Source organism: Balaenoptera borealis, assembly GCF_965194805.1.
Source record: "Balaenoptera borealis genome assembly, chromosome: 4".
Lineage (NCBI taxonomy): Eukaryota > Metazoa > Chordata > Mammalia > Artiodactyla > Balaenopteridae > Balaenoptera > Balaenoptera borealis.
In genome coordinates, this window is record NC_138861.1 from 121,236,679 (window position 1) to 121,259,772 (window position 23,094).

The 23,094-nt window shown below is 35.9% G+C and overlaps 2 protein-coding genes across 2 annotated transcripts in view; one reads left to right on the forward strand and one right to left on the reverse strand.

Moving 5' to 3' along the window:
• The window catches only part of PITX2 (paired like homeodomain 2), a 274,777-nt gene that overhangs the window by 159,978 nt on the left and 91,705 nt on the right, over positions 1–23,094 (reverse strand). The gene's annotated exons all lie outside the window — the stretch shown is intronic.
• The window catches only part of ENPEP (glutamyl aminopeptidase), a 104,955-nt gene that overhangs the window by 51,217 nt on the left and 30,644 nt on the right, over positions 1–23,094 (forward strand). The window contains exons 7-10 of the mRNA XM_082389200.1: positions 5,505–5,639; positions 7,476–7,541; positions 12,639–12,704; positions 12,841–12,992. Of these exons, the coding sequence (XP_082245326.1) occupies positions 5,505–5,639; positions 7,476–7,541; positions 12,639–12,704; positions 12,841–12,992 (419 nt within the window). The remainder of the gene's footprint in view (positions 1–5,504; positions 5,640–7,475; positions 7,542–12,638; positions 12,705–12,840; positions 12,993–23,094) is intronic.

Here is a 23,094-nt window from a genome sequence, read left to right on the forward strand (position 1 = left end):
AATGATCACTGAAGAAATCAAAGGGGAAATCAAAAAATACCTAGAAACAAATGACAATGGAGACATGATGACCCAAAACCTATGGGATGCAGCAAAAGCAGTTCTAAGAGGGAAGTTTATAGCAATACAATCCTACCTTAAGAAACAGGAAACATCTCAAATAAACAACCTAACCTTGCACCTAAAGCAATTAGAGAAAGAAGAACAAAAAAACCCCAAAGTTAGCAGAAGGAAAGAAATCATAAAGATCAGGTCAGAAATAAATGAAAAAGAAATGAAGGAAATGATAGCAAAGATCAATAAATCTAAAAGCTGGTTCTTTGAGAAGATAAACAAAATTGATAAACCATTAGCCAGACTCATCAAGAAAAAAAGGGAGAAGACTCAAATCAATAGAATTAGAAATGAAAAAGGAGAAGTAACAACTGACACTGCAGAAATACAAACGATCATGAGAGATTACTACAAGCAACTCTATGCCAATAAAATGGACAACCTGGAAGAAATGGACAAATTCTTAGAAAAGCACAACCTGCCGAGACTGAACCAGGAAGAAATGGAAAATATGAACAGACCAATCACAAGCACTGAAATTGAAACTGTGATTAAAAATCTTCCAACAAACAAAAGCCCAGGACCAGATGGCTTCACAGGCGAATTCTATCAAACATTTAGAGAAGAGCTAACACCTATCCTTCTCAAACTCTTCCAAAATATTGCAGAGGGAGGAACACTCCCCAACTCATTCTACGAGGCCACCATCACCCTGATACCAAAACCAGACAAAGATGTCACAAAGAAAGAAAACTACAGGCCAATATCACTGATGAACATAGATGCAAAAATACTCAACAAAATACTAGCAAACAGCATCCAACAGCACATTAAAAGGATCATACACCATGATCAAGTGGGGTTTATTCCAGGAATGCAAGGATTCTTCACTACATGCAAATCAATCAATGTGATACACCATATTAACAAATTGAAGCAGAAAAACCATATGATCATCTCAATAGATGCAGAGAAAGCTTTCGACAAAATTCAACACCCATTTATGATAAAAGCCCTGCAGAAAGTAGGCATAGAGGGAACTTTCCTCAACATAATAAAGGCCATATATGACAAACCCACAGCCAACATTGTCCTCAATGGTGAAAAACTGAAACCATTTCCACTAAGATCAGGAACAAGACAAGGTTGCCCACTCTCACCACTATTATTCAACATAGTTTTGGAAGTGTTAGCCATAGCAATCAGAGAAGAAAAAGAAATAAAAGGAATCCAAATTGGAAAAGAAGAAGTAAAGCTGTCACTCTTTGCAGATGACTTGATACTATACATAGAGAATCCTAAAGATGCTACCAGAAAACTACTAGAGCTAATCAATGAATCTGGTAAAGTAGCAGGATACAAAATTAATGCACAGAAATCTCTTGCATTCATATAAAGTAATGATGAAAAATCTGAAAGTGAAATTAAGAAAACACTCCCGTTTACCACTGCAACAAAAAGAATAAAATATCTAGGAATAAACCTACCTAAGGAGACAAAAGACCTGTATGCAGAAAATTATAAGACACTGATGAAAGAAATTAAAGATGATACAAATAGATGGAAAGATATACCATGTTCCTGGATTGGAAGAATCAACATTGTGAAAATGACTCTACTACCCAAAGCAATCTACAGATTCAATGCAATCCCTATCAAACTACCACTGGCATTTTTCACAGAACTAGAACAAAAAATTTCACAATTTGTATGGAAACACAAAAGACCCCGAATAGCCAAAGCAATCTTGAGAACGAAAAATGGAGCTGGGGGAATCAGGCTCCCTGACTTCAGACTATATTACAAAGCTACAGTAATCAAGACAGTTTGGTACTGGCACAAAAACAGAAATATAGATCAATGGAACAGGATAGAAAGCCCAGAGATAAACCCACGCACATATGGTCACCTTATCTTTGATAAAGGAGGCAAGCATATACAGTGGAGAAAAGACAGCCTCTTCAATAAGTGGTGCTGGGAAAACTGAACAGGTGCATGTAAAAGTATGAAATTAGAACACTCCCTAACACCATACACAAAAATAAACTCAAAATGGATTAAAGACCTAAATGTAAGGCCAGACACTATCAAACTCTTAGAGGAAAATCTAGGCAGAACACTCTATGACATAAATCACAGCAAGATCCTTTTTGACTCACCTCCTAGAGAAATGGAAATAAAAACAAAAATAAACAAATGGGACCTAATGAAACTGAAAAGCTTTTGCACAGCAAAGGAAACCATAAACAAGACCAAAAGACAACCCTCAGAATGGGAGAAAATATTTGCAAATGAAGCAACTGACAAAAGATTAATCTCCAAAATTTACAAGCAGCTCATGCAACTCAATAACAAAAAACCAAACAACCCAATCCAAATATGGGCAGAAGAGCTAAAGAGACATTTCTCCAAAGAAGATATACAGATTGCCAACAAACGCATGCAAGAATGCTCAACATCATTAATCATTAGAGAAATGCAAATCAAAACTACAATGAGATATCATCTCACATTGGTCAGAATGGCCATCATCAAAAAATCTAGAAACAATAAATGCTGGAGAGGGTGTGGAGAAAAGGGAACACTCTTGCACTGTTGGTGGGAATGTAAATTGATACAGCCACTATGGAAAACAGTATGGAGGTTCCTTAGAAAACTAAAAATAGAGCTACCATACGACCCAGCAATCCCACTACTGGGCATATACCCTGAGAAAACCATAATTCAAAAAGAGTCATGTACCACAATGTTCATTGCAGCTCTATTTACAATAGCCAGGACATGGAAGCAACCTAAGTGTCCATCATCAGATGAATGGATAAAGAAGATGTGGCACATATATACAATGGAATATTACTCAGCCATAAAAAGAAACGAAATGGAGTTATTTGTAGTGAGGTGGATGGAGTTAGAGTCTGTCATACAGAGTGAAGTAAGTCAGAAAGAGAAAAACAAATACAGTATGCTAACACATATCTATGGAATCTAAGGAAAAAAAAAAGTCATGAAGAACCGAGTGGCAAGACGGGAATAAAGACACAGACCTACTAGAGAATGGACTTGAGGATATGGGGTGGGGGAAGGGTAAGCTGTGACAAAGTGAGAGAGTGGCATGGACATATATACACTACCAAATGTAAAATAGATAGCTAGTGGGAAGCAACCACATAGCACAGGGAGATCAGCTCGGTGCTTCGTGACCACCTAGAGGGGTGGGATAGGGAGGGTGGGAGGGAGGGAGATGCAAGAGGGAAGAGATATGGGGACATATGTATATGTATAACTGATTCACTTTGTTATAAAGCAGAAACTAACACACCATTGTAAAGCAATTATACTCCAATAAAGATGTAAAAAAAAAAAAGATGAATGGATAAAGACGATGTTGTACATGTATACAATGGAATATTACTCAGCCATAAAAAAGAATGAAATAATGCCATTTGCAGCAACACGGATGCAACTAGAGATGATCACACTAAGTAAGTCAAAAAGAGAAAGACAGATACCATATGATATCACTTATATGTGGAATCTAAAATACGGCACAATGAACTTATCTACAAAACAGAAATGGACTCACAGACATAGAGAACAGACTTGTGGTTGCCAAGGGGTGGGAGAGGGAGAGGGATGGACTGAGAGTTTGGGGTTAGTAGATGCAAACTATTACATTTAGAATGGATAAACAACAAGGTCCTACTGTATAGCACAGGGAACTATATCCAGTCTCCTGGGATAAACCATAATGGAAAAGAATATAAAAAATAATGTATGTATGTGTATAACTGAGTCACTTTGCTGTATGGCAGAAATTAGCATGACATTATAAATCAACAATACCTCAATTTAAAAAAGAGAGAGAGAAAACCAAAGAAAAATGTCTCCACATATTGCCAGATGTCCCCTAGTTGAGGACCATTCATCTATGTTGAAAATTGCTGATTTCATAATTTATTGAAATTAAACTATATAAATGAAAAATTATTTTGGCCTGTATTTTCTATAAAGTAACCCTTCTTATACGAAGATGTATTGTTTATGTAATGTATTGTATATGTAATATTTTAACATTCCACTTTCAGTGTTTCAAAAACAATTAAATATTGGAAAAATTTAGTATGCAGTTCTTAAATGAAATTTAATCATATTCCTACTCATTCATTTTTCATCTATTCATTCATTCTTCATTCAGTGAACACTACAGCGGACCCAAAACTGAATAAAACACACTTCCTGCCCTTATAGAAGTTCCTAATTTAGGGTCTGATGGTGGAGGGAATAGATAAACTAAGATACATTGTAAGAGAGCTTGATAAGTACCACAATAGTGGAGCCTCATTTTACAGGTGAAAAAATCTGATGCCCAGGAAGCTGATGTAACTTCCAAATGTCACAGAGACAATTGGTAGCACAACCAAGACGAGAGTCAAATTTCCTGACACTGAGATTAAGATTCTTTCTTCTTACCTAAACATTTTAGGGGAACAAAAATTAAAATCCAAGACAAAATTACCTTGATTGACAGTCATCACTTGACAATAGTACCTTGCCTATTATAAGTGGAATTCACAAAACTGGAAAATGTAAACTAATATAGCATGCTTCTTTTGGGAAATATTTTTGATTAAGTAAGATCAATAAAGCTTTTGATTTTTATTATTAGTTATTTAATAGAACTAGATTTCAGAATCTAATTGATTAAGAATCAAAATAATAACAGCAGCTAGTGTGTTAGGTTTTCACTTTGTGCCAGGTACTATGTCAAATGCCTGCCATGCATTATCTCATTAAATCCTCTGCACATTTCTAAAAAAGTAGCTGCCATCATGGGTGAGGGAAATTAAACTCACATGTCTAGAAAGTGGAGAAACTGAGCTTTGAACCTAGGAATTTTGACTATAGTGCTAGACCTCTCAAACACTCTATTTTGCTGAGAAAACCTAGGACAGGAATGAGAAGGTAATTATTAGAACTAAAGCAAAAGTTAATGTTTTCTTCAATTAATTACGAATCATCCAAATTCCAATGATTAATGGAAAAAGACCCCTAAAACAATTTTTGGCAAATCAACACGTTTCCTTAAGTCTCAGACAAATCTGTGGGGTAATATCATCATTCTTATTGCACAGATATGAAACAGAGCTTTGAAAGTTTGGCTCATGTCTGAAAGTCACACAGAAGTAGCAGAAACAGAATTTATAAATGCTTCTGTCTTCTTGGCCTGCCATATAGGGGTGAAGTCAAGGGAATTATAAGTAGAAGGGAATGGAATCAGTGTAGAAAAATCAGTGCAAAATATGATTAATTTGAATATCTAATATTTGTTTTAAATAATATGAGTCATTTATATTTATTTCCCCCCAATTTGTATTATATAAATGATATTTTGACATATAAACCACTATAAAGGAAGTGCTAGATTTCTTTGGTTCATTCTGTCATTTCAGCGTGATCAGATGCTACTTGAAGATGTATTACCTGTACAAGAGGATGATTCTTTGATATCTTCACACCCAATTATAGTCACTGTGACAACTCCTGATGAAATAACATCTGTTTTTGATGGGATTTCCTATAGCAAGGTGCGGAAAATAGGACACTGTTTTGAATGTCTTCCTGTTTAGTGGTTTTTCTCTTAGTAAATGCCTAAAAATGGTAAGAATGGTTATACTATGTTAATGGGCTTTGGGAAACAGTGTAGAACTTATTCCAAGTGCTGAATATTCAATAGCTTATAATTTTCAGCAGAAATGATCAATGCTGGTCATTGTCACAGGATTCTGAATCAGATTTTTTAAAGTTTCTCTTCTCACTTTTGTTTATTACGGCTATCATTCTGATAACTGAACATTTACCCTTTAAGCATCCAATTTAGAGTTATTTGACTTGATTTTTTTAAAAGACAGTAAATCTTTTTCTGCCATGCGGTCAATGAGAAGTGCCATATATGTGGACGCCTTTTCTAGTAGAATGCTTCCAGTAAGCACTTAAATCCAATTCCATTTGAAGGAATTACTTTCATCCATTTTTATATACGATTTAAATATGAATTTGTTAGCATGTCATAGATGGGGCATTTTTATCCAGTAAAATTTTATGAAAAGTTGCTAAAAACCCATAGTGACCTGAAGCTTTATGCTACCCATTTTTCTCCCACAACTCCTCCTGTAGCTTCTCCTCTAAACATATTCCACACCTGTATGCAACATATTTTAGTCAATTTTCCACCTCAGTCTCTTGTGGTTTACGCACTAGGTTAAGTTGTTCAAAAGCCACTGCAAACTAATACATTTTACTGTTCTGGGTGATACCCAAAGTTTTATTTAAGACAAAATATTATAATTATTAAAATGAATATTAGATAAAATTGGCTTTAGTGAAAAAGCCTTCTATATATTAGTATTTGAAGTTTATAACATCATATTTTTTGGCTTTCCCTCTCATATGTTCTCATGGCATTATTTCAGGCTTCCGTTATTCATTTTTCTTTTATATTGTCAATGATTCTTTTTATCTTTCTGTTAAAAGGAAGATTTCTAATCCACTTATAGTATATTCTAATAATTCACATAGAGACATTTATATTTATTAAATCAGCTTCTTCCTAAGTTCTAGATATTCCATGGGTATAAGGTATTAGGTCAGAAATAAATACATGTTTCTAAGCCTTTAGCTTTATACTAGGTACAAAAATAACTTATATTTTAATAAATAACTAACTCAAATGGGGAAGCAATGTTTTTCTGGTCAGTTACTTGAAAATTGATTTTTAAATCTATGAATAATGCATTTAAAATTAATCTTATAACATATGAAAAGCAAGTAGACAGCAGAAATATTCATCAGACTCTTCAGACTAAATAAAATCAAATGAGATAAACCACTTTGGAAGAGTAGCATTTTATGCCTAAATTATATACATAATCTATATTAAACTATCTGACCAGATTAATTCCTCAACTGTCTACTCCCCTCTGTTAAAATATAATTATTTTTCCCAAATATTCCAATATACTTAAGAAGTAGCCAGAATTTTATCCTGAAGTTGCTTTCCTTGTTCATCAAAGAACATGACTTTTCTAAAACTTTTTCCAGTTTCTCTTTCATTAGGAAAGCCCCATCTACTGGTTCATGTGGTAAAGTGCAATAATTATTTGAACCTTAAATTACTGAAACGATGGCCATTTTATCAATTTCTCCTTGCCTTTTAGTTATTTTAGAAGCATAGATACAGGGGGTATGCCAAGTGGTATTTTCATCCTAAAATCACAGATTGATAGCCATATAATTTAGCAGAATCATCTTAAAGACATTATCTCACAAATATGATCATGAAATACTAGTCACAATAGTGATCACTGATATTTGTTTCTTACATATCCTTTATTAATTTAACTTCCCATTCTTTTCCATCATAGGGAGCTTCCATTCTGAGAATGCTTGAAGACTGGATAACACCAGAGAAATTTCAAAAAGGATGTCAGGTATGATTTATTACTTTTAATATTATTAAAAAACTACACTGATATATGGCTGATGAATGTTAAGATATGTGATTAATTAAGGACAATTCCCTTTTTACTTTTTCCTTTCCTTGCTCAAGGATAGATAATATTGCAAAACACAAAAAGGTGATCACATCCAGGTTAGTACCTACGTTGCATCTGTAATTGTCATGTAACAAAAGTTTCACAGAGAAGTGAAACAGATTACTTAGTTATTTTTTACACCCTTTACATGTGTATTAGCTCAGTCTGCCATAACAAAACACCATAGATTGGGTGGCATAACAACAGAAATTTATTTTCTCACAGTTCTGTAGACTAAGAAGTCCAAGACCAAGGTGCTGGCAGACTGTTTTTGGTGAGAGTTTTCTTTTTGCTGTGTCCTCACATGGCAGAGAGAGAGAGAACCTTCTGGTGCCTCTTCTTATAAGGACACTGATCCCATCATGAGGCTCCCACCCTCATGGTCTCATCTAAACCTCACCCTAAACCTACCAAAGGCCTCATCTCCAAATACCATCACATTGGGCATTAGGCCTCCAAAGCATGAATTTTGGGGGAACACAATTCAGTCCACAGCAACATAATATAAAAATTTAAATCTATCTATAAAGCTCTTCCATTATAGTTTTTAAAAGGACTTTTCCCTTATTATTGGATTATAAAATGGTTAACACACATATTCCTATTATGATAAAGTCAGTGAATAAAGAGGGCCTGCTTCCGTTTGGAAAGAGAAATAACAATCAATTTCTTAAAGCATTTCACACATCCCACTTAAGCTTATTCCTCCAGTAGCTGTTTCAGTTCCATTGCTGTTCTTCTAGACCATAAGCCAATTCTCTCAGGGTTTTATATTATCTATATTACCACCATTGCTACCTTGTGCCCCTATAACTGTCCTGTCTGCAGGTTGGCTCTGTTGCAGCCTAGGGATGGAACTGTCTTCCGACTCTTTCTCTTCCATCTCCATCCCCCCTACTGTGACATTCCAGGTAGTAGGCAGAGCAGCGCTGATAGTATCCAACCCATAAAACAGAAAATGGGTGAGAGCAGTGCCCTGCTAGCTTCCCCAAAGGGTACCAGTACTTCCTTTGGATATGATTCCCCAGGACAGTGCTTGCCCACCATTCCTACAGCTCTCACTACTGCCAAGTCTTCTTATGTGGCAATCAGCATTCTCCATAATACCATAAAAGGAAATGGTCCCCTTCTACCCAATACTTAAATTCCTAGGTGACTATTAAAGTAAAAAATAAGACCAGGATTTAGGAAATATTCAGGGAACACTTCAGTACATTTTACTACTTTTGTCCATGAATAAAATATTGTGTGGACATTAGGTGGAAAGAGAGAAGCTATGTGTTTGTTCTTAAGTGTACATTAGAACATCTTGTAAACTTTTCATCAGCTTCAGACTCAAATTTCATACTTCTCTAACTGTAAGCACCTTTTGTGAGGAACTGTGTCTTCTATATCTTTGCATATACTCCCATGCCTAGGAGAGTGCATTATAGATGTTAGAAGATCCAAAAAAACGCTTCTTGAATGAATGAATGGTCTATAATAAATAATATAGAATATAAAAATAAACAAAGACAATTCGTTTTTAAAAGTAAATTAAAATTTCATTTGCAAAGTTTTCATTCTAAATTAAGCTGATGAATAACACGTTCTTGGAATCTTCAAAGTGGACTTCAAATTAAATAATTTTTCATATTAACTTTTTTTGAGAAGTACCAAAAGAGTCTTTAAAAAAGAATACCTGTTCTAATAATTTAATCATACTCTTGCATTTTATTTAGCTCATATCTGTGATATAATTAATTAAAAACCCAGTCCAGTCTAAAACTAGTATTTCTCACGTTAAAACCATCTTCCTCCACCCTAACTGCGACTACAGATGGCGCTAGAATGAATAGATACTAATTTTCGTATCACTATAGTGCTATGGAATTAATTTACAAAAAGACACTGAAACACTCATTTTTTGCCTTCAATCTTCAAACACTAGCTAATATCTGAAAATAGTATATGATCAATATAGGCCACACTCAATAAGCTCTCAAACCAATTGGAACATCCCTTCACATAATTCTAGTATCCAAACGTATCTCTCCTTGACTTATCATCACGCTATGACTGCTACCCCTAAACCCCACAATATGTGACACTGTCCAAGACTTCTCCCTTGCAAATACTAACTTTCTACCAAAAGTGACTCATCATTAGCTAACCTGGTGTGGCGCTAACTCTGGGGATGGCCAGCTCTCTGTTCTCTTTCATGCTTATCACCTTAACCCCAAATCCAATCTCAGACAGCAAAGTAGGTACAGAGTGAGGGGAATTAAGAGTAAAACCATCAACTGGAAAATCTTTCAGGCTGTGCTTGTATGTAAAAAAGTGTATTAAATTATGGGGCATTGATAACAATGTATGGTCATGAAATAGAAGCTGAGAAATATATCCATCCTTTCTTTTTCTCCTAGTATCAGTAGTATCGCTGAAAAGACAGGAATGGTTCAACTGGAAAATGTCCTGTCCCTTCCTGAGATACTAGTCATAGAAACACTGTTCCTTTCCTTTGTGCACACTGATACTAACTGAGGGACTATTATTGGGGAACCTAGGTCATCGTGAACTTTTGACTGGAATGACTGCATCGTGATTATGCAAGGTGAAGAAGGAAATTTCTTAATATAGAATATTCAAAAGCACTAATCTAGACAAAATAAAATTAGTTCCTTTTAATATACTGCTTATATAAGCCTCTAGCTAAGGTGAAGCAAGAAACTGCAATTTAAAAAACAGTAACAATGGGCTTCCCTGGTGGCGCAGTGGTTGAGAGTCTGCCTGCTAATGCAGGGGACACGGGTTCGAGCCCTGGTCTGGGAAGATCCCACATGCCGCGGAGCAACTGGGCCCGTGAGCCACAGCTACTGAGCCTACGCGTCTGGAGCCTGTGCTCCGCAACGAGAGAGGCCACGACAGTGAGAGGCCTGCGCACCGCGCTGAAGAGTGGCCCCCGCTTGCCGCAACTAGAGAAAGACCTCGCACAGAAACGAAAGACCCAACACAGCCATAAATAAATAAATAAATAAATAAATTCATAAAAAATTAAAAAAAAAAAAAACAGTAACAATAACAACAGTGACGAAAACCACACAAACTGATCCAGAATTCAGAAGTCTCTTCACCGTAATCTCAGGCAAATCTCTTCACCTCTCTAGACACCAGTTTCCTTCATGCCCAAAATGTGAGAGTTGTATAAAATAGCACTTAAGGTTCCTTTCAGTTCCAAGATTGCATGTTTCTAAGTACAAGGCACCGTGAATATACAAAGAAACTCCTCTAAATTAATTTTAAGAAGATACTATTCACTAGAAATCATCATTAACAGGTAGCTATGATTATAATTATTACTATTCCGAGCATCCAATTATTTTACTAAGAAGGAATGAATGATCTATGCAAAACTCTGGAGCGAACACCTAAATTTGATACAGAATATGTGCCTTTCATTTCTCCCTTCCTTCGCCTGCCCTCCAGTGGCAGTGCTGAGCAGTGAACCAATCAAAAGAACAAATATGAAGGCAGCATTCCAAACTGGCCTCAACCCTCTCCCAGGCATCTTGGAGCAGTCCAGATAATATTGTTTTATCTCTCTATGCCTAAAAAGAGGAATTTAGAAGATAACAGGGCTAAGGTATATCACCTCCTGAAAATTAGAGCAACTCAGAGTGAAAATGATATGAGCAAAGTCAACCACTGGTTATTTTCTTTGAAGGTTCAAAGACCACTTAAGAAGGTTCTATTTCTATCAAAGACTTCCATATTTTAAACAGGACAATTCTAGAGTATAACAGAGGAGTGATACAGCAGGAATTCTGGAAGGTTTCCTGGAGAACTATAAGTACTGCTCAATTATGAGATTAGAAGAAGACAAGGAATTTTCTCTAGGGATATCATATTATGCCTGAAAACTCATATATAGAGAGGTTTTGTGACTAGAACTGACAAAAAGGGAGCCTTGTAGTTAAAAGATTTGTATTTTTAAAATATTTGAAAAATGAAATCTTACTCTTTAGAGTGAATAATTTTCCCAATTTAGCCATCATCATCATGAGTATTATTATTCAGAAGACTGTATATTCATTTATTTAGAGCAGGAGTCTGCAAACTATTATTACAGCTTGCAGGCCAAATCCAGCCCACCACCCATTTTTGTAAGGTCTGCAAATGAAAATCACTTCTAAAATTTTAAATGGCTGGAAAAAATCAAAAGAGTATTTCATGACATGTGAAAGTTGTATGGAATTCAAATATCAGTGTGTATAAATAACATTTTATTGGAAAACAGCCATTCTCATTCATTTACATATTATCTATGACTGCTTTTGTGCTATTTGGGCAGAGTTGAGTAGTTGTGACAGAGACTATATGTCTCATAACACTTAAAATCTTTACTATACAGCTTTTTACAGAAAAAGTTTGCTGAGCCTTGGCTTAGAGCCGAGCTCACCAGTTTTATCTTTGCATATCACTTCAATCACTCATGTGTGATGGGGTCATCTAGTGTCTGAGATGAGAAAACCCTACTGGTGTAAATAAAGGTAGGGGATGCAGCCAGCAGTGGACAGGTTAACATCAATAAGTGAACATCATAGAATTATGGATCTTTTTTCCTAGTGTATCAAAAATGTTATGGACTGTTGACTGCTTGCTAAACAGTTGACGGTCCTTAAGCATCTTATATTGGTTGTCCTGAAAAAATTAAACTCTTTCCCTCACCTGTTCACAATTCCATTAGACTAAAACAAAAAAACAACAAAAAAGAGAATTATCTCATTAATAAGAAAAACTATTCCTTATGCTTTACAAATAAATCGTTATTTGTACAGTGTTTTTATAGGTTACAAAATGTTTTGCATACGGCGTATCATTTGATTTTCATTCTAGGTACATTTGCTATATTATTCATTAGAGCGAGGCATGTTGAAGGGTTCAGCTCATGTTGTGGAAGTATGGAAAAAGCAAACATTGACTTTTGAAATACTTGTTATCTTTCACATGCAGAGTTACTTGGAAAAATACAAATTTAAGAATGCCAAAACTTCAGATTTTTGGGCAGCACTTGAACAGGTAAGGAGGAGTATATCCTCAAATATTTCTTTGATTAACAAATGATTTATCAATCATTTCTTTATCTGATTATTCTATCCTTTTATTTCCCCTTATTTGTTGATTGATTATTCTCTATTTTTAAAAAAAATCTTAGGCAAGTAAGTTACCAGTGAAAGAAGTAATGGACACCTGGACCAATCAGATGGGTTATCCTGTACTTAATGTGAAAGATATGAGGAACATCACACAGAGACGCTTTCTGTTGGACTCGAGAGTTAATTCTTCTGAGCCACATTCAATTTTTGGGTAAGAATCTATAACGCATTTCAGGAGAAAAGCAGAAATTTGATGGAAATACTGGCCATTTGCTTAGACCTTGCTCTTCAGTACCTGATGCTTAAGCACAGTGTATTTAGGGAAACAAAGGCATTCAGAAATAGCTCAGTTGTCTTCAGGTTCCAAATGATGGACTGAGCACATGCATGCAAGTACTATTCTTCCCAGAAATCACTGAATAAAGAAACAGAAGTACTAAAAGAAATAAACTCAGAGAAGCGAAGAAAATAGGAAGGGCTAAATGCATCATAAAATTCTAGATGAAGAAAAGCAGAGGGAGAAATATAAGCAAAAAACAGAGGAAGATGCAGCCAGATAAAAAGAGACTCTCAGCAGAGGTGGAAGCTGATTTCCCCTATCCCTAGACAGGCTCTGGGCTCAGTGTCAGCACTCAGAGTGGAAGGCAGGAGTGAGGCTGAAAATAGGGCAATTAATTTGAAGTCTGGATTCAGGACAGTTGTGCCAGCCAGACCCCTCCCCCTCCACTTTCCCTTCATTGACTGCCATGCTTTCCTCTGCACAGAGCTCTCAAAAGTCTGGCAATGACCCAAGGCAAAAATCCAGAGGGCTTTTTTTCCTAAAGAAATTGACCAAGACGTAGAGGAGAGCTAAGGATTTCCATTTGGTTGGGACACCCAAAGTAAAGCTTTCCTCCTTGTGGCATTTGTAGGATGGATGGGCTGGAGCTGCCAGCTCCCCTCATACATACACAGAGCCTCCAGTCAGACTTCCTGTTCAGCGGAGAAGTCAGTTTCAAAAATATACCTCCCTTCTCTACTCAGCCATAAAAAGAAACGAAATTGAGTTATTTGTGGTGAGGTGGATGGACCTAGAGTCTGTCATACAGAGTGAAGTAAGTCAGAAAGAGAAAAACAAATACAGTATGCTAACACATATATATGGAATCTAAGAAAAAAAAAAAAAAGTCATGAAGAACCTAGGGGTAAGATGGGAATAAAGACACAGACCTACTAGAGAATGGACTTGAGGATATGGGGAGGGGGAAGGGTAAACTGTGACAAAGTGAGAGAGTGGCATGGACATATATACACTACCAAATGTAAAATAGATAGCTAGTGGGAAGCAGCCACTTAGCACAGGGAGATCAGCTCAGTGGTTTGTGACCACCTAGAGGGGTGGGATAGGGAGGGTGGGAGGGAGGGAGACGCAAGATGGAAGAGATATGGGAACATATGTATGTGTATAACTGATTCACTTTGTTATAAAGCAGAAACTAACACACCATTGTAAAGCAATTATACTCCAATAAAGATGTTAAAAAAAATATATATATATACCTCCCTTCTCAACAGTAGAAGGGTTACATACAAGACACCAAGAATAACCAATTTAGTCCTTCTTTCTTAAATATGAATGAACAATCAACGATCTCAAGACACATGAAAAAAATCTAAAAGCATAAAAGGTAAAATCTCACATGAACAAACAAGAAACCTATCTCTATAAGAGACATAATTGAAATAAAAAATAAATTTATGAAATATATTAAGAGATCAAAGAAGCTATTATATCCATTAACTAAGAGCAGAATGTTTTCGAAAAGACAAACTGAGAATATAAAAGAGCTATGAAAGATTAAATTTTGGTTGTCAAAAAAATTAATAGACCAACTAGAAATAAATTTGGGGAATTCCCTAAAAGTACAGGACAAACACACATAGAACTGGCAAATATGAAACAGAAGACAAATATGGAAAATCTAGCACCCAACTAATAGAAGTCTCTCAAAAAAAAGAAAATAGAGAAACTTAAGGGGCAAATTGTACCAAAGAAATAATAAAGTGCACAAGGATTCTGATTAAAAGGCCCCATTGACTACACAGTACAAAAAGGAAAAAACAACAAAAACATACCTAGCTATAGCCTCATGAAATTTCAGAAAACAAGGGTACATGAGTTAGTGTGGCATTAGACTTCTTTACAACAACTCTGAACTCAAGAAGAAAATGAAGCAGTCATTTAAAACGTGGATGCAAAAAATATTTTCAACCTCTAATTCTCTAGGCAGTTCCCTGAACCAAATGTATAAGCACAGTGAAGACATTTTCTGACATGCAGCCCCAGAAAATATTTTCCACACAGCACTTCTTAGAAAGTTACTAAGGCTACAGTCCAGGGGGATTGGAGCCTGGAGAGAAAAAAAATATGAATAAATCAAAAAAAGAGGAAGACATAGGATCCAGGAAACAGTTCATCCAACCTAGGAGAGCCATGAAAGGAAATGCAGACCAATAGCGATCCAGTGGGCTCACAGTGCAATAAAAGCAGGATGACTCGGGCTGAGTTAGGTGATCCCCAGGAAAAAGAGAGTATAATTGGGAGGATGGCAGAACTGGGGAATTGGTGAAGGCCCATCAGTCTGGCCAACTATAACGAAGAAAATTAGAAAAAAACAAAATCAAGGCTGTATGTAAAAATTGTGATCCAAAAATATGAAGCAGGTAGAATGATTTCATGCCATTGATAAAGTATAAAGAAGAGGAGTCTATTTTACCCTATGTTAGGGTGTTAGGGGAAATTTTCATTTAAGTGACTCAAGGGCCATGAAATCAGACCATTGAGAAGGAAATATGACTCCAACACACTTCTCGGCCAGCAATATGTATAGAGCATAATTTCGTATGTGTTATTTATTATCTGTTAGCTTTTATAATCAACCAATGGATAACATGTTAATATTTGTTATAGTGACAGGTTAGATTGTAAATATAAACAGTCTTAACATTGTAACAAGAAAAAACAGCTGACAGAAGAAAGGAGGTGGAAGAGGAAGAAAGGGTGGAAAAAAAGGATACTGGATACTGATTCAGTGGTGGACCAAAGCTGGCCTTAATCCCAACTCAGTGACATCATTCCAGTAGCCTGAAATTGGTCATGATGTGAGTTAATGGAAATCAGCAAATACTACATTCCACTTCCCACCCCTGCCCTGAGAGCTGGTTGTTAAGCATTTATCAGCACTGCACAAGATAACCTTATTCTACAGTTAGGAGAGAGTAACAATACTAAAATTTATAAAACAAGAAAAGGCAGTATGGGTATATTATTTAAAGGAACAATTGTAACCTATAGAAAGTCTAATAATAATAATTTTGCTTTATTATAATTTGACTGTTAAAGGGGGAACGAAAAAGAAAGTAGTATAAGTGAACTAAATCACCTTCTCTCATGGGTGAGTTAATAAATACTATCTAAAAAAATATAGAGGTATTTAGAGTTACAGTATTAGACATCAGAAGAACTAAAACCAGAAGCATTTAAAAGGGGCTGCTTCTGAGAGAGGTGCTGGTCTGTGGAAAGGGTGTAGGAGACAGTGGCTTTTCAATAGTGGTTTTCCCAGTTTTTGATTAAGGATATTTTTATTTACAATGCATAAATGAAATTCTCCAAACATTTTAACAGCAATTACAAACTCAATCAATCAAATTATTTTGCATATATCATTTATAAGAAACTTCTAAACATCACCACTTAAAATTGTATTAAATTCCATTTATAATTTCAAATATAAACACCGAAAGACACAGTTTTATGAATCTAATTTCTAAACAGACTTTTCTATACATTTTTATGAATCTAACAAATTAAAATTCATAGATATAGTATATCAAATTTCTTGGGCATTCTCAAACACATTAAACCTTAACAACCAAAAAAGAAAAAAAAGAATCAAACCTTTAACTTTACAAAATCAGACTTTCCTAGTACATGAAAAGATGCTCAACATAACTAAATATCAAAGAAATGCAAATCAAAACTACAATGAGGTATCACCTCACACCAGTCAGAATGACCGGCATCAAAAAGTCTACAAACAATAAAGGCCGGAGAGGGTGTGGAGAAAAGGGAAACTTCCTACACTGTTGGTGGGAATATAAATTGGTACAACCACTATGGAGAACAGTATGGAGGTTCCTTAAAAAACAAAAAATAGTACTACCATATGATCCAGCAATCCCACTCCTGGGCATATTCCAGAGAAAACCATAATTCAAAAAGATGCACACACCCCAATGTTCATTGCAGCAGTATTTACAATAGCCAAGACATGGAAGCAATCTAAATGTCCATCAACAGAGGAATGGATAAAGAAGATGTGGTACATGTATACAATGGAATATTACTCAGCCATAAAAAAGAACGAAATAATGCCATTTGCAGCAACATGGATGGACCTAGAGATTATCACACTAAGTGAAGTAAGTCAGAGAAAGACAAATACCATATGATATCATTCATGTGGAATCTAATTTAAAAAATGATATAAATAAACTTGTTTACAAAACAGAAACAAACTCACAGATTTCGAAAACAAACTTATGGTTACCAAAGGGGAAACATGCGGGGGAGGGATAAATTAGGAGTTTGGGATTAACATACACACACTACCATATATAAAATAGAAAACCAACAAGGGCCTACTATATAGCACAGGGAACTCTATTCAATATTCTGTAATAACCTATATGGGAAAAGAATCTGAAAAAAGAATGAATATATGTATATGTATAACTGAATCACTTTGCTGTACACCTGAAACTAACACAACATTGTAAATCAACTCTACTCCAATAAAATTAACAACAACAAAAAAACCTCACCCAAATCAGACTTTTATAGGCATTTAAACATGACTACTGAGTTAAGGTATTCTAAGAATGTCAGATAAAATTATAAATCCAATACGCCATTTCCTCTAATTTGCCAGATTTTTAAAACATACCAAATATTGTAAAAGCTGACAAAACACGTGCCACACAGCCAGTGATTTCAAAACTTATTACACTTGTATGAATACAACTTTTACAAAAGTATTAATAATATAGCCGTTTCTGTATAACTAATTAGTTATTTCTGTATACATTTCTGGGGTGCCAACCGGTCCCAAATGAAGAGAACAAAATCACAATCTCAGGACGCCCCCCCCTAACCACTGGAGCTGGCCACAGGAAACTGGGTGTACCACTTTGGGGATGTCATCTCTGACCTTCATCACCCAGCTGAGCCCCCTCCTAGACAGGATCCTGGCTAAATGAGAGCAACACCTTGGTCCCCTGGACAACATTCCAATTTCACCCATGCCGATTTTAATTGTCTTTTAACTTCTTAATACGTGCTTTGGGTGGAGAGAATTTTGCACTCACCACACTCCAGGTGGCCTCTAATCTCCACTACCCGATTTCCACTGAAAAGACTCTTCACCCTCTTCCTTTTTTAATAGTCTCACTGACCTCATTTTACAGTCACATATATAAATCATCACAAGATCAATTATTCAGTAGCAATTAATATAACATGAGGAAGGAGAAATATAGTGTAGAAGGTGTCTCAGGAAGCGTTTAATAACCATAAACTGGTTCTTTTACAGTTATTGTTTTATGTTCTAGCAAATTAAATTGGCCCATTTTAATACTGCTAGAGCCTTTGGATATTAAAATTTTTTTAATATTTCTCTCTTGCGAAACAAGCTTCCATTTGGAAGTTTCACAGTAATTATTCTCTCCTGCCATGTGTCCACTGATACGCTGAGCCTGAATTAATTGTGGGACAGGAGATGTGGTGCAGTAGAAAGGACTACAGAAGACTTTGTTTCTTGAGGAAGTGATATTTAAACTGAGTAAATTGGTGTTGGGGGATGACTGTCGGGGTTTTCAAAACAGAAAATGCAACATATATGAAGGCTCTAAAGTTTAAAAGGAGCATTATACATATAATATGCAATGCTTACTGAGCATTTACTAAGTAGCTGGCACTATTCTAAGTACTTTAGTGTATTTTATTATAACAGATAGAGAACTTTAGGCAGAAAAATTTTAAATAACTTATTCAAGGTTGCACAGAGTGTAAGTGATGGAGCCTCGGTTTGAATGCAGGCAGTCTGGCTCCAAGAACTGGACAACAGAGAGGCACTGGGAAGACTGGTGGGAGATAAAGTTGGAGGGGAAGGCAGGGGACAGGCATGCAGACCATGTTAAAGATTTTGAACAAAAGAGTGTGCAAATTCAAGGATGTTAAGGAGAGAACTGGCAGGATCATGTTTACATTTTTCAAAGTTCCCCTCTGGCTGCACTATGGAGAACAGATCAGGTGGGACAAGAGTGGATGCAGGGAGACCAGTTAGGATGACATTGTAGCTAGTGACCCATGTGAGAGGTGATGGAGTTGATGGGGCCTGCCCTAGGAGAATGGCCAGGCTGGGGCTGTGTGGCATATGTTCCAAAGATTGAGTTGAGCTAAAACTTCCAGTTAAAGAATAAACACTGTGCAGGGAATTGAATCGGATGAATTTGCAGAGAACAATCTCCTTTTAGAATATTGTTCTCATCTTGCTCTATATGGGTCATACCCGTATTTCTAGAGAACTGAAAAATCTTTATAGACCCACTTTATGATACGTTACTACATGCAGCAGGTAACAGAACCTGTTTCCTGATTTCCAATTCAGGGCTTTGGGAACTGTTACACAAACAGCACGCTCAGGTGTTTCCAAAAATTCAAATTGCCAAAAACTTTCTCTCCCAGGCATCGAGAATGAAGAACACTCAGAATTATTAAATTAGCTACTTCAAGAAACTGGTTGGCACCTGAACTGGAGAAGCCAGTGGTGCTCACCTTGTTGAAACCTGTTACCAGCCTCTCCTCCTGGAAACCTCAGACACTCAGCTCTCCCACAGCAAATGAAATTCAGAGAAACTGGATATCTTGCTGGAATGCAGGTTCTGAAAATTAATAGTTCACGCCAAAACAAAGGAAAATTTGAGGTCTTAGACCCAATGAAATCAGTCAGGGAGTGTCTGTATTTCCTTCTTTATCTTTATTTTGGAGAGGAAAGATTATGATGGAGAAAACTTCTTTGTTTTTCACTCTTTCCTCTTCATAATATATGAATGATTTGAAACTTAGATCTGACTTGTTATCAGGTGATAATTCAATTACATAAATCAACATAATTTCTGTGATCATTCTGTTAACCATAAATTGTTTTTTACAGGTACTGTTTTATGTTCTAGCAAATCAGATTGGCCATATTTAACACTGCTATTTAATAGTGTTTGCACATATAAAATTTAAAAAATATGTTTCTTTCTTGAGAAACAAACTTCCATTGGGAAAGCTTCACAGTAGTTGTTCCCTTCTCTCATTCATATCCACTGATTTGTTAAGCCAGAGACACAGCCAACACTGTTTTAAACCTGTGGGGTTACATTTTTAAAGACTACTCCTGGGTTATAGATTCCTCTCCACACAAACAAAAAAATTTATTACCAAGGGAACTAAACATATCAACAGGTCTAAAATCACTTTTAAAGTTATAATAAAATTTTAAATTGTATTCATCAAGATTTAGAACATGGAACCATACTAACATTTACACTTTTCTCTAATTTTTTTTTAGTTTTAACCTTCAGAGACTTTAAAAAATTTTTAGATTCATAGATGCATGATTTTTAGTGATCATTTATCATAAAGTCAATCTACTTGTTCCCTTTTTTTAAAAAAAGTTACAAATTATATATGCATAGGAAAATAAACCTAGAAAAGATGGGCTATCCTCTTGAGAACATTTCTTAAAAATTTGTAGTGGCTCTTGAACAAATAAGAGACAGAAAGACATTATATAGAAAATTATCATTCCTTATTTTTCCATTTTATTAAAAAGTTAGATCATAATATAATCTAATTATAGATTAGATTATATGGGACCTAATGCCCCGAGAAAGGAATTAGTTTTTTCTCCAACCCTAGTGTTCACCTGCTCTCTGTTCAGGTATATTCCTATCTGGTAGACAATGTTAAGTTGTATTATAAACTAAATGGCCTCTTCCCTTTTCTCACTGCTTAAATATTCCAATATTAGGGAATTCTTACTGACCAGAAACTTTTTATAATCTAAATGGCCCACACATTTTTAAGTTACTGTTTTACACTATGGCCTCAACCATCTCTTAGAAATGGGCCATTTTCACATCTCCATCGGGGAGAGTTCTCTATGGGACAAGTTTACGTGTCTTTGACAGTCCAGTCAATGTAAACCGGTGGAAGAATGGTAGTAGGTATGTCATGTTGGGGCAAAGTCAGTTTCCTTAGTGAAAATTAGATTGGCCATATTTATACTGCCAGAAACTGTTATATTGTTAGATATTTAAAAAGTGAATTATACCTTTAAAAAATGAAATCTGATACTCTTGAATTTTAGAAAACATATAGGAAACTCTATCATTTCATTTATGTAATTTCTATTTCTTGACATTTTGTACTCTCCAATCTATAATTTTACTCAGATTAGATCCTGTAAGTGGTTCCAAAACTACAAAATTAGATAGCCTCAACCCTCCATCCTTTTTTGTCTTATGATGCTCTTACAGACCTCAGAGTAATATTTTTTACATGACCTTAGCAGTATATCTTATGCCTACTCTTAGGCACAGCCTAGTCCCAGAGACCGTGTCTTAGAGGGGATAGTGGAAATGTGAAATCCTAACTGCGCATATAGTGTATCGAGACACTCCGTACTCTGTTGTTTCAGTCGGGTTGGCATTGGGGAAAGGTGAGGAGGAATGAAATGTTAGTCTACATGGCAACACCACATCAGCAGAGCAGTGAAAGAGTGCAATCTGTAGGTAGAATGTGACTTTAAAAAAATGCTTCTTTGTCTATCTGTCGAGAAGCTCTGGCAATATTACTAGTCTATCTATACTACAGACAGACTTTACTAGACTACAAGTACTAGTCTAGTAAAGGGATCGTTCTTAGGTTGGCTTCGCTAAAATCAGATCCTGAGGTGATCATTCAAGTGAAAGTGACTCATTAGGAAGCCTAGGAAAGGCTGGTAGGGGGATTGGGAAGAGGGATATCAAGCAGCAAAGGTGCAACAACTAACAGGTTCTGTCCAGGGTGACTACCCTGCAGGGAAGTTCTAGAGACAGTGCTTCAGTGTGGTCCTGCGGATGGGGCAAAGAACATTTTCATGCCCATCCATCATTGGCTAAGGGCTGCATCCAAGGATGTAAACTTCCAGGAACTTCTAGCTTTCCTTGCTCAGGCAGCCAGAGGGCAGTCCTCTAACAGAGAGACCCAGGTGCTGGCTGTTGGCAGGGAAAGCACAATGGAATCCAGGGTGTACAAAAATGACAAAGAAATTCAAGGGGATCAGGGTGGAGCACTGACAATGTCTCCTATAGGATCCAAGAAACAACTTATGTGTTGGTTCTATGAAACTTACAGCCAAAAACATTCCACTGCAATAAACTCCTTCAAGAGAGCTAGTAAAAGTTCAATCTATAAAACATTTCACTAGTTAGACAACAAAGGATTACTTCTTTCATGTAGATGGCAAATATATATTCTCCCTGAATTACATAAATTTTATTATAACTTGAAAGGGAGAAATATCATTCCCCCATTCTCTGTTAGGGACTTGAATGATCACAGATGAAGAAAAACAAGGCCAACTTTGAGTTGAAACCTAAACCCAAACACAGATTCATCTTTTCTCTAGATCTCCTGTGTTTTCTGACTGGTAAGATATGACATGAGAACAATCTAAAAGACATTTAAGACCTCTTTTATGAAATTTCAAGACTAAATTGTTAAGTATATATTGTGTCAAAGTACAAAGCTAACCTCCTCCCCCTGCTCCATGAGAAAATACTAAGAAGCTAAAAAGAACACGAAAACCCCCTGAAACATGCTTGCCTGGTGATTTTTCTTTGCAACACACTGGTTCACATGATTGTAAACAGGAGATATTTAAAGAGCATGAGAAGCTTTAAGGGATGATGGTAGTGGTGTCATTTCAACATAATTTCTAAAAGGCGTTATTTCCTTCACAGCATTTTAATATTGTCTTCTGAATTCTAAACATGTATTGTGTTCCTTGACAGAAACTAGAGCATATTAAAGTCTGTGCAAGTATGTATGTGAATGCTCAATTTTATATGTGTTATATTTATGCAATATCTTTATTCCAAAGCCTCAAGGCATTTTTACTGAAATAATCTTCTTCATCCTTAGCTAATTTTTTGATACAAAGTTCCAAATTTTAGAGATT